We start from the raw sequence: 11391 nt of genomic DNA, 5'->3' as shown, positions 1-11391 counted from the left end.
ATTGAGAAACGATGGAGGGACAATTGGTATTATTTGGTTGTAGTTAAATTGATTTACGATTGAGGATTTTGGAAAATTTTAGGTTTGGTGTTTTTGGGGTAAAAAACTGATTTTGACCAACTTAGGTGGACCATAACTTGGCTTATGGACCCTCAAAATTTATAAATGACTTGAATAAGATTTGGATCCGTGAAGTTTATAACGTTAAAAGAACGGACTAAAAATGGTTTTTAACGAAAAAGTTATGTGCATTCGAAGTTGGGTGTGTAAAAAACTAATTTCTGCAGACTTAACAGCTTTTTGGAAAAACACAAGGCATGCGTAAATAGAAATATGCATGCGTACGTGAGAATCCTCTTTCTTCAACACACTCGCATACGCATGAGGTGGATGCGTACGCGACTCTGTCAATTTTCATGTTCATGTGTACGCATGAGGCCTGCGTACGCGAGAATGGCCAAACTTTGAATGTGTGGATACGCGTACATGAGCCACCCCCTCTGTTTTGAAAACCTACATATGCAGAGGGTGCTCGCGTACCCTGTTTTGAAAAAGTTGTATTTTTGAGATTTAAACCTATTATCTAGCTTTTCAAACCTCTTTAACACCTATTTAAGATCTGTTAGCAAGTTTTTAAGATTTGGAATATGGGTGAACATGTTGAATAAGTTAAGTGGATAGTGAGAAGGATTTGCGAAGCGGATAACTAAGTAATGAGATGTTGGTAATACTAAATGAGAGGTAATTGATAAAAAAGATGATAATAATAATGAATTACAATTGAATGAGACATGAAGTGATGGTGATGATGACATTGATAAATGATGAATTAAAAATCTATTTGGCTTATGTATTTGGATTATCTGTTAACCCTCTGTCGCAAGATGTGACCGGACACTTTAACTCTCTGGGTTCTCCCATGGGCATGCATGTATATATAAAATTGAGCTTGGAGTTTTTCCGATGGATATATTTTGAGCTTAGGGTATTCCCCATGGATAATTTGAGCTTGGGGATGCGTGCACAGAGGGACTGTCCAAGGTTAGCTACTAGACATGTCGGGTTTGACTATATAATCGACAAATGAGACTCATCAGCCATAGGATAGGCATACATCATATGCATTTGTATGTTTGCTTGAGTGTGCATTGTTTTGGTGTGCCTAACTATTTACTATGCTTATTTGCTACTTGCTCTATCTACTGTATTTGTAACCTATCTGTGCTTTCTTTGTTTGATTTGTATGTGTATGTATTTGAGAGACCCTCTTTTGGCGGAGGCGTACCCGGTGACTAGGAGGTTTGGAGAAAACAGAAAGAGAAGAGTAAGATTAGAGCTAGGAACCCTTAGACAGATTACCAAACTTTTTGGTTTAGTATAAATTTAAGTTTAATCTGAGTGTCAGAGTTCTAGGAATGCCTCTGGCTTTCCCATCACTTTATATATTATCTATATGGGCACCTTTACCATGTTAAGAACCCCCGATTCTTATTCTATACATACATTATTATTTTTCAGATGCAGGTCGAGAGGCACCTCGTTGAGCGTCTGGAGATTCTCTGTGCAAGTGAAGATTTCATTTTGGGCTGTGATATTTTGTGATTAGGCTATGTATATATGTAATTATATTCTCTACCCTGTATAACTTGTATTTTGTCCCTCTTAGAGGTTGACTTGGAGAAACAGGTATTTTTGTCTTGTCTTTTGGGATGACTGTGGGTTATATATAGATACAGATATCAAATTCCTATGTGTTTTTAGCCTTCTTTTCTATTTTGTTTATCCATTTTATGCTTACGTAGACTTGAGTGATGCGATCTTTTGTTATGTTTTTGCTTAGCTTCTTTTTCATGGATCCTATTTACCATTTCTTTCAATTATATTTACATACGTATTTTTGTTTTAGGGGTCGTAATACCTTGCCACCTCTGTGTGATATGGTGTTAGAAATCTTAAAGCCCAGGGTACCTTTCCAAGATTTAGTTTTTTTTTTTCCATAAAGTGAAGGATTTCTGAGCAATAATAACGTTATTTGGTGCACCTCTTCCAGGAATAAACCCCCTGTAAAAGGCCAATGATCTCTGTAAGGAAAGGACACAGCCTATTTACAAGAACTTTAGTGATAATTTTATATGACATGTTGCATAGACTTATGGGTCTAAAATCTTTCAAAAAAGTTGGACAATCTACTTTAGGAATTAAGACAATAAAGGTTTCCATGATGTTAGGATTCAGCATTTCTCCCGAGAAGGATCTTTGAACCACCTTCCAGACATTGGTACCAAGAATCTCTAGTAGTCCTTAAAGAAGAAGGCTTGAAATCCCATCAGGGCAAGGTGCCTTGAAAGGGCTCATATTGAAGATAGCAGATTTAACCTCAGTAAACAATACAGGAGTTATAAGTCTATCACACGCTTCATTGCTAAGATTAGGCAAGAGATAATCCCCCATACAATCAACTTCCATTTCTTCTGTCAAGCATAAATGATTCTTGTAAAAAGAAAGAGCTTCTTTTTGAAGGATATCAAGATCAGTTGACCAAGAGTCATCACCAACAAAGAAGCCATAAATTTTATTATGACTTTTGCACATCAGAAATTGCATATGGAAGAACTTTGTATTACGATCTCTATACTTCACCAATTGCTCGCACGATTTTTGATACCCTAAGTGTTCCTCCTAGAGTAAGGTTTGGTTAAGATCTTCATTGAGCTCTCTTTCTTTATCCCTTAGTAACAAGTCATCAGAGGTCTCTAACTAACTTTAAATGTCATTAATTTGATTTTTTAAATTCCTCTTTCTAACAAAAGTATTGCCAAAGATCTTGGTGTTAAACTCCAACGAGTCCTTCTAGACATCTCTAAAGAATTTTGAGTTCCAGACTTTTGGATAACCATCTAGTATTCGGGATGAGTAGACCACGCAGCTTGCAATCTAAATGGGCGGGCATCTCTTGGTTTAGGATTACCAAAGAAACGCACCAAAATAAGACAATGGTTTGAGTTCAATTTACTAAGCACCTCCAAATTAGTCTCAGGAAAAAGGAACAAACAAGCTTCATTAATTAAAACACGATCCAATTTCTTAGCAACATCTCAAAAATTCTAAATCCAATGGTACCAAGTGAATCTTCTATCATTTGAAGGAATGTCAAAGATACCACCAATATCCAACACATCAGCAAAATGAGAAGCTTTCTGCACAGAGAAAAAACCACTATTGCTTTCGATTGGAGACAACATTTCATTGAAGTCACAAAGAAGAAGTGATGCGTGCGCATCCTTTTTTTCTTTTCTTAGTGAATTTGAATTTGTTGAATTAAATTATGATTTAGGTGTTTTAAGCCACCATAAATACTACTTTAAGTTATTTTTTCAATTTGATTAATTTCAGGTAGCATTCGGATAAATTTGGCAGAGTTCAGAAAGAAAAAAGGAATCAATTTCATGCAACAAAGTGATGTCAAATTTCATCTAGCTCAAGTTTGGCACCAGTATCACTATAAAGCTCCAATTTGTTGCGACCATGGTGGCGCTAAATGTCACATCCCGGTGTTTGGCGCCAGGAACGTTGGAATGCGTGCGTCCTCATATGAACATGGTGCCAAACTTCACTTAGCTCAAGTTTGGCGCCAGTGTGCTGAAAGAGAAAAGCTTCCACGTGAATTACATCAAATCTTTAGGCTTTAATTCAATTTTTTTTTTGTGTTTTGAATTAAGAAAAGATATTTTTAGGTTTTAGAAATTTTATTTTACATTAATAAGGATTAGATATAAAAGGAGAAAATATCTTAGCCTAGGGTCCTTTCTTCTTCTCTCTTCCGTACTTTACACTTTTTTCAACTAGAATTCTTTTGCATCATGAACAACTAAATCTCCATTGTTAAGGTTAAGAGCTTTGTAAACAAGTAAATAGAACTATACGAATTTAAACTATAAAAATTAAATCCTAAATTCCATTATGCTTGAAATTTTAAGGAGCTTTATTTTTATTTTGGGCTAACAGGGAGGTTTATAAGGTAGGGTCCACTGATGTTGGGTTGGATCCGTATATCATTTGGGTCAATAGTCGAAGCTTATTTCCTGTGGTCTGGGCCTTCATTCTTGGACCTGGATACCTTCATGATTTCATCCATGGAAGAAGTTCTACGAATCATGGATTTTCATAATGGGCCAAACTTCACGGCTTTATTTTCTTTTCTCTTCTTTTGTTTTCTTTTTCATGTTGCTGAGTAGATTTCATCATTAATCATTTAATTTTCATGATATCATAGGCTAAATTTGCGTCTCAGTGAGGAGTGAGGACCGAGGAGATAAAACGAGGCATCAACGCATGCCTAAAGTAGCTTCTCACATTCTTGTGACTTGTGAGTAGTGATACCAAAACAAGTAACAAAGATTCTTTCTCAAACTCACACAGAGACAGGCGCCACGAGCCACTAAGCACAACACCCTTAAATCATCACTGCCACAGTTAATCAAAGACTTTTGAGTCTTCTCTCTCTCTCTCTCTCTCTCTCTCTCTAGACCCTGGAGTCATGCTTGGGACCCAAACCTCTGCATGCTTTCTTCTTTGTGGAAAGCAACCATCATTGGACTTGGTGCTCTATTTTCCATTAACATCCCCACTTATTCATTAGACGTCTTTGCCTTAAAACACTTATCTCCATTGCTTCTTTGCTCTTTTCGGTAGCTGCATATAGTGTTGAATGGGATCCTTCATCTCGTTCTTGATTTTCACCTTGTGTTGCTCCTCGTCCTTCTCATTGGTGCATAGCTTCGACAACACTGCGAGCGACTCACTCAATTCATTAGTCCAAGATTTCGCTTTACGATCATTCATCAAACACAGGCACCGCCATCAAACCGGTGCCGTCTACGATGCTCTTCTTCCTCGGAACCTTTCTGGCATGAATGCATCGGTGGTTCGCCTTCGAAGCCGGAGGCTCTGGAGCAAAGGTGCGAACTTCGGTTACTTTAGGATCCCACCAAAAACAGCGTCCATTCCCCATGTGAAGAGGTTGGCCATTGTGTACCAAGACTTTGGCAACTGGTCTTCCCGCTACTACAATTTGCCAGGCTATTCACTGATCTCTTCTGTTGTTGGATTCATGGTTTTCGATGCATCAAATGTAACGGACACAAATGTGAGGAACCTCATTCTCAACACAATGGGGAAACCCATATCTGTTATATTCCCCAATGTTACTTTCATGGGTGGCGTCATTTCAAGGGCAAGGTGTGTGGCCTTCCTCTCCAATGGAACATTCCATCTTACCGAGATGGGCTCCCATGGCGTGTGTTACTCCAGAGAGCAGGGTCATTTCTCAATTGTTCTGCCTCTGGAGAAGAAGAACAGGCCATGGTATCTGTGGCTGATTGGCTTTGTGGTTGGGTTTTTCGGGTTGATTGCAGTGGTTTATGTAGGGGTTCTTTGTTTGAGACTTGTGAAGGCTAAAAGAATTCAGGACATGGAAAGACAGGCCAATGAAGATCTGGTTCTTGAAAGTAGATGGGTTGGCAACAGTAAAATGCCTTCTGCAGCTGTCACAAGAACTCAGCCAGTTCTTGAGAGTGGTGTTCAGTAGTTTTTGTTTTTGTTAGTATTGGTTCAATTACTTTACTGCTTTTCTCTTTGATAAACAGGGATCTTCTATTATTATAAGCAATGAAGAAAGCATTTGTACCTTCATCATAACATGAAATTCCGGTTTTCTTTTTATACTAAGATCATACTACCTTGTTATTACTCTCTTCACTGTCTGGCACTATACTTATTTTTCGCCATGATAAACATGTATTCGATCGTCAAGGAATCATCAATGCCTTTCCCCTTCACATGAACCAATTTTAATCTTATCAACCAGTCTCATCTCAAACAATATGTAAACTGTAAGTCATCAAATTTAATAAATTTAGAAAAGGAATGTAAAAACTCCAATTCAGATACTACCTAGCAGAAGAAACAGTCAGAAAAGCAGTCCTTGACACCTAAAAATTGCCCAAAGAAAAAGTAGCTGAAATTTTTTTTGAAAAGAATCAATCTTGCCCAAGCATGTGATTTTGGGCAGAAGAAAGCTGAATTTAGACGAGGAGAGGAGCATGTGCACAAGCAGCTCAATTTTTCTATGGAAGCGAATCGAAATAGTCCGAGAATGCAACAATTTTGTGTGTTTATTGGTACATTGTGGGTCCCAACTCCCAAATATGTATATAATTATGGGGAATACTCCCACAAAGATGCTCTAAACATCTTTTTTAAAAGTCGTTGACATGTCAAAATGTAATTGGTAGTATTTCTTAGAACCAGATGAATTTGGATGGTTTACATAATTCAGTCTGAATTTATAATTCAGATCAGATTTATATAAATCGTCAGATTTTTATTTTTCTTTTTTCTTCAAAACACGATGTCGTTTATCATTTCTTTCTGAGCTCTCTCCTTCTCCTCCCTCAGTGTCACTGTCATTGAAGCTCTCTGTCATCTCTCTCACTGTGGCTTACTGTTCTCGCCTCCGGTCTCTCTCATTATCTCCCGTGTCGCATTCAAGCTTCTCGTCGTTCTCTCGGTTCCAGTCTCTCTCACCGTCTCCAGTCTCGCACTCAGTTGCTCGGCTTTCTTGCTCTCGTCGGCGGCGGCAGAAGCAACAGGTCCTGTTGCCGATCGTCGGACTTGTCACTATCATCTTCTTGGTTCGACTCTCGGCGTTAGCTTCCTCCTCGCCGTTAGCTTCCTCTTCGCCGTCAACCTCCTTTGCGCAACCAGAAGCTGGTCCCACCCAACCTAGAAGATCTGCATTGATCTCCTTCTTCCTCGAGCCAGAGGCGCTGGTTGCGTGGTTCCGTTGATCGGTTCTTCTCCCTTATCGCAGATGCTATCCATCTTCTACTCTCTTGCAACTCCCCGTGCCCCAAATAGTCGTCTTAGGTCCCATTTCTTCTTTCCATATCGCCACTTCTCCTTCTCTTGCTTAGTTTAGTTCATCTTCTTCCCACGGTTCTGTCCTTGTTGGTGCTCCGGCGACGCAGCGATTTAGATGAGGGACCCGACGATGTGATGAGAGAACTCCGTTTTCCAATATGCGACTTGTCTCCTCACCGTTTTCCACCCAGCTTCTGTCTCCATTAGCCTGCTTACTCGCCTTTGCCTGGATCTTCGCTGGCGGTGATGTTGTTTTGTCCGAGATCCATCGTTATTTTTGAAGTCTGGTTAACACTCAGTTTCTCAGCGGCATCATAATTCCAATTGTGTAATGTTTTTTTTGTTAGATGTAATGGATTAATTTTAGCTCACTCGATTTTTTTTAAGCATAAACGGTTCGAGCCCAATTGTATTTGTCCAAAAAATTGTTTTCTATGAAAGTAAAAAAATCGCTTAAGGTTCACCAAAAAAAATCGCTTAAAATGAATTAAATTATTCACAAATTTGGTTTTTTCATAATAATCGGTTTGAATGAACCAAAATATAAGTGAGGACACTTGTCAAATTCTCATGCATAGTCTTTAAAAAAAGTTATTTTGGGTGTATGTATGTAAGTGGTCTCCTATAATTATATAGGTAATGTTATAAATCCAAGTCTTTTTGTTACTCAAAGTGTAACAAAATTAGTCTAATATAATAAAAATTAGTTATAACTAGCTTTATTCTAAGTCTTATTATTTAATTTAGTTGGACTTTGATTCATAAAAAGACTTGGATGTGAAACATTATTATATAGGAAAAGTCTTGGGAGCTAGCAACTTTGTTAAATTCTGAGACCAGCAAAGAAAAGTGAATCATTGGATGAAATGTCACATCAATCTCATACCATTAAAATCTCATACCATTAAAATCATAACTATATATACATGAAGAACTTGTTCTTCTATATTGTAAGTTATAACTTGTAACAAACTACCTGAACAGTACTAACTAACTAAGAGACTAAACAGCTAACCAACTTAATTTAATACATATCTTCATAATAAACACATTCTTAGTCGTTTCTCTTTCAAACATTTATACCTCGTCAATTCAGATATCATGTGGGTGTATATTTATCAAACAGGAATACTAAGATTCAAGCAACTATACTATTCGTTTTATAAGTGTTTAAGGCACCTAAACAGTAATGCTTTCTTGCTTAGACATTGATAACAACATACTGCACCTGCATTCTACATTAATGATATGATGTTAAAAATGACGACAAAATAAAATAAAGAACGGACGTGATATTAATACTGGGTTGATTTGTGTCTCAGTAATACTTTATCAGCATCAGTGTATATAACTAGTGCCATGTTGATATGATAGAAGTGGGGGGAAAAGCACAAAAGTTGATGATGTATTTAACATGCTTAGATTAACAAAGGTTTATTCTACCATTATATTTAATAGATTGATGACTGATTTTTTGTGTCCATATAACATGATTGATTAATAAAATTTAAATTGTCATCAAAATAGTTTATTGATGTTTCTAAAATGGCAAACAATATGGGGACAACAGTACTGGTCAAAGAAAGATTTTATTTAAAAGACTAACAATAACAATAATAAGCTTGCAGAAGAAGCAATGGCACGGTAGATACTAATGTCGAAGACAATCTCAATCCAGAACGGCAGATTATATATATATTCAGGAGCAACGAAACAAAACAACCAAAGTCTTCAAGCAGCAACTTGTCCAAAGAGTAGCTTTCGGATCTGCAATAAGAAGCAAGAATATTTATTAACTGTTGATTAAAAAACAAAACAAATAACAGTTGATCTATTTCTGTTTGTGTGTGGGGAAAATTTGATGATAGGCTACCACGAGATGTGCTAAACATAAGACCTTGAGGAAGACCAAATAACTACCTCAGGAAGCTTCTTGCGGAATACCACATCCAGTCGTGCATCAAGTGTATTTTCACACACAATCTTTCCATCTCGAGAAGCTAACACCACCCCACCAGAGCTGAACACCAAGATATACAATTAGGATCAGGTATACTGAAACTGATATCTCAATATCAAAGTAGAAGCATAACTAATACAATTTTACTTTTAGGAACCATCCTCAATAAGCTACAATTATAGAAAAAGTAAAAGCAGGCCTGACGTCAAGAGAAAGAGGGAACAATATGGAAAAGAAGAAAGGACCTGACTGACAGAGCAAGACAGTTATTTGGGATTGATTATAAATTGAACATTACCAATAAGGTTCATGGGAATTGTGATGGCTGGGTGCAGGTGGAAGATACACCTGGTTGTCAACAATGATCTCAGGTGGATGAACTTTTGCTTTGTCAGCATACTCCTGTGCAGCTGAGTCCAGTACATTCTCCACCAAGTGCTCATCTTCTTTCCGACATCTCAATAAGACAGAAGGTTCTTTCAACCGTAGCAAACTCTGTCACATTCACATACACTGCTTTTATTATATTTGCACTCTGCATACTTGCATCTATTAAGTATCCAATAACATAACATTGGATTGGAATATGTAAATAAGCAGGACATGGAATTTAAGCTAACCTGAACAATGAGTTCTTTCAGAAGGTTTCTATACTCATGATGATTGCGACTCACACTTAAAAGCTCCTTGGATGCAGCATCTTTCATGGAACTAACCACATCATCTTGAGCTTGAAGAACTTTGATCCGAGAAGCATTCAGCTGCATTGAGTACTCACTGCAACAAAAACATTGTGCCCCATCTTAAACCATCCCAACTAGCACTAATTTTACAAGTCAGAATAATGGCAATACTGCAGGATAGAGTACATTAGAACCCCAAACAAATTACGCCACCAAAACTAAAACCCTCAATCTCACCAATTTTGCTACAATTTTTCCTTCATATAATGTCAGCAATAGCCTCGAATTCAAGTAACTAGCCCCCCAAAACAAAAATTAAAACAAACCTCTAGCTGTATTATTGCACAAGATCAAAATGGAGGTAATGTTAATTATTGATGTCACTGAATAGCAAGACAAGGATCTACTATGGGCATAAATCAAGCTTTAGCAGTAATCAATATGGTTAAGCATGGTGCAATCATAATGCAAATATCCTTAATTAATGTGTGAACATATAAATTAGGGCGAGAATTGCTCTCCATAATTGAATAGATAAATGACTAAGAGACGAAAAAATCATAGGGATCGAGAGAAAAAAGAAAGAGAGGGTAAAAGGTATGGAGAGTTAGTTACATCTTCTTGCGAACTTCGACTTGCTTCTGTTTGCGCTCGTACTCTTGCCTGATCTTCTTCTTCTCTGCTTCAACTAACTGCAGCTTCTCGATGTTGAATTCCTGCAAGGGAAAAAAAGGAGTGAAAATTGCGATGGAGTAGGAAAAGCAGAGAAAGAAGCAGAAGTAGGGTTTTGAGGCGGTTACTTCTTCGGCGGAGACAGAGATCTCGTTGGCTTTCTCCTCAGCTTCCTGACGGATGAAGCGGACCATCTGCTGGATTTGCTTGGAGACATCTGCGTCGTTCATTTTCGCTCACAAGTCACAACCTACTCGATGCTTCTTCCAATTCTATTGATACGCTCTCTCCTTATGTCTTATCCGTCCTTCTTAATAATTGGGACACCCTCTCCTTCTCTTTTTAACTCCCGACTATTCCAATTACAATCTACTATACACTTCAACAACTCAACTTATCAATCCCTCTAAAATAGTAATATTCAAGTTTGGGCGGATTGGAAATCTACGCACACTTTTTAAGTATTTTCTCAACAAAATTATTTTTTGTTTTTTACTCTTTGTGTGCTGTGTGGATATCATTTTACAAAAACCTCTTTTATTTATTTTTCTTAAAGTGGTTTTTGTTTTCTCTGGGTTTAAAATGTAATTCATTGTTAATTTTTTTTTTCTTTTTTTCCTCGGGGTCTTGGTAGTTATGTTGAAGCCGTTGAGATTGGAAATTTACGTCTCCGAGCATTTTAATCTATTGCACTTGCTAGGGGGGGCTACGGTGATCAGAGGCATATCTCCAATGCTTGGAGTGATATAACAACGGAGACCGAGTTTAAAGCCTAAACAAAAATGGCTTCCTTTCATTTTTCGCAAGAGCAATGCTAGGGGCAGCAACATTTGTGATTGGTAGCCATCAACTAGCTATTAATAATGATTTGATAGTGTGAGATTGGTGTGAGATTTCATCCAATGGTTCACATTTCTCTGCTGGTTACATGCTGGCCAAAATGTAATAAAATTGTTGGCCCCTAGACTTTTCCTATTCGCAATGAATAATGCATTTGTGATTAGACCATAGTACTTTTTTCGGTTTTTCCTCACGAGTATCTAGCATAGTAGTATTAGGACATTCTCCATTTAGAAAAGAGATTCAAACTAAAATTAGAGATATTAGAGAAATTCTTCGCATACAAGCAATTAAGGCTTGTAAGCCTTACAAGTC

The 11391-nt window shown here is 37.5% G+C and overlaps 2 protein-coding genes across 2 annotated transcripts; one reads left to right on the top strand and one right to left on the bottom strand.

Moving 5' to 3' along the window:
• The first annotated feature begins 4349 nt into the window (after positions 1 to 4349).
• LOC112779270 (uncharacterized) lies at positions 4350 to 5753 on the top strand. Its single transcript, XM_025823523.3, has one exon. The coding sequence runs from the start codon at positions 4709 to 4711 to the stop codon at positions 5585 to 5587; it is 879 nt and encodes a 292-aa protein (XP_025679308.1). The 5' UTR covers positions 4350 to 4708; the 3' UTR covers positions 5588 to 5753.
• Positions 5754 to 8622: 2869 nt separating this feature from the next.
• LOC112790823 (V-type proton ATPase subunit E) lies at positions 8623 to 10788 on the bottom strand. The gene is made up of 6 exons (XM_025833402.3): positions 10365 to 10788; positions 10180 to 10280; positions 9502 to 9658; positions 9180 to 9376; positions 8842 to 8941; positions 8623 to 8688 (listed from the first exon to the last, which is right to left on the bottom strand). Exons 1-6 carry the CDS (start codon positions 10464 to 10466, stop codon positions 8653 to 8655), a joined length of 693 nt encoding a protein of 230 aa, XP_025689187.1. The 5' UTR covers positions 10467 to 10788; the 3' UTR covers positions 8623 to 8652.
• Positions 10789 to 11391: the final 603 nt, after the last annotated feature.

The sequence above is a fragment of the Arachis hypogaea genome, chromosome 3, assembly GCF_003086295.3.
Source record: "Arachis hypogaea cultivar Tifrunner chromosome 3, arahy.Tifrunner.gnm2.J5K5, whole genome shotgun sequence".
In the NCBI taxonomy this organism is placed as follows: domain Eukaryota; kingdom Viridiplantae; phylum Streptophyta; class Magnoliopsida; order Fabales; family Fabaceae; genus Arachis; species Arachis hypogaea.
The sequence above is the reverse complement of the archived record's forward strand: the minus strand, read 5'-3'. Positions and strand labels throughout refer to the sequence as shown.

What these genes read in the sequence shown, in the direction of transcription:
- LOC112779270 (XM_025823523.3), top strand. Translation starts at nt 4,709, where the DNA reads ATGGGATCCTTCATCTCGTTCTTGATTTTCACCTTGTGTTGCTCCTCG.
- LOC112790823 (XM_025833402.3), bottom strand. Translation starts at nt 10,466, where the DNA reads ATGAACGACGCAGATGTCTCCAAGCAAATCCAGCAGATGGTCCGCTTC. An exon ending in TCTCTGTCTCCGCCGAAGAA is followed by an intron (nt 10,281 to 10,364) that starts GTAACCGCCTCA and finishes TTTCCCTTGCAG; the next exon opens with GAATTCAACATCGAGAAGCT. An exon ending in TCCGCAAGAAGCTTCCTGAG is followed by an intron (nt 8,689 to 8,841) that starts GTAGTTATTTGG and finishes TTCTTATTGCAG; the next exon opens with ATCCGAAAGCTACTCTTTGG.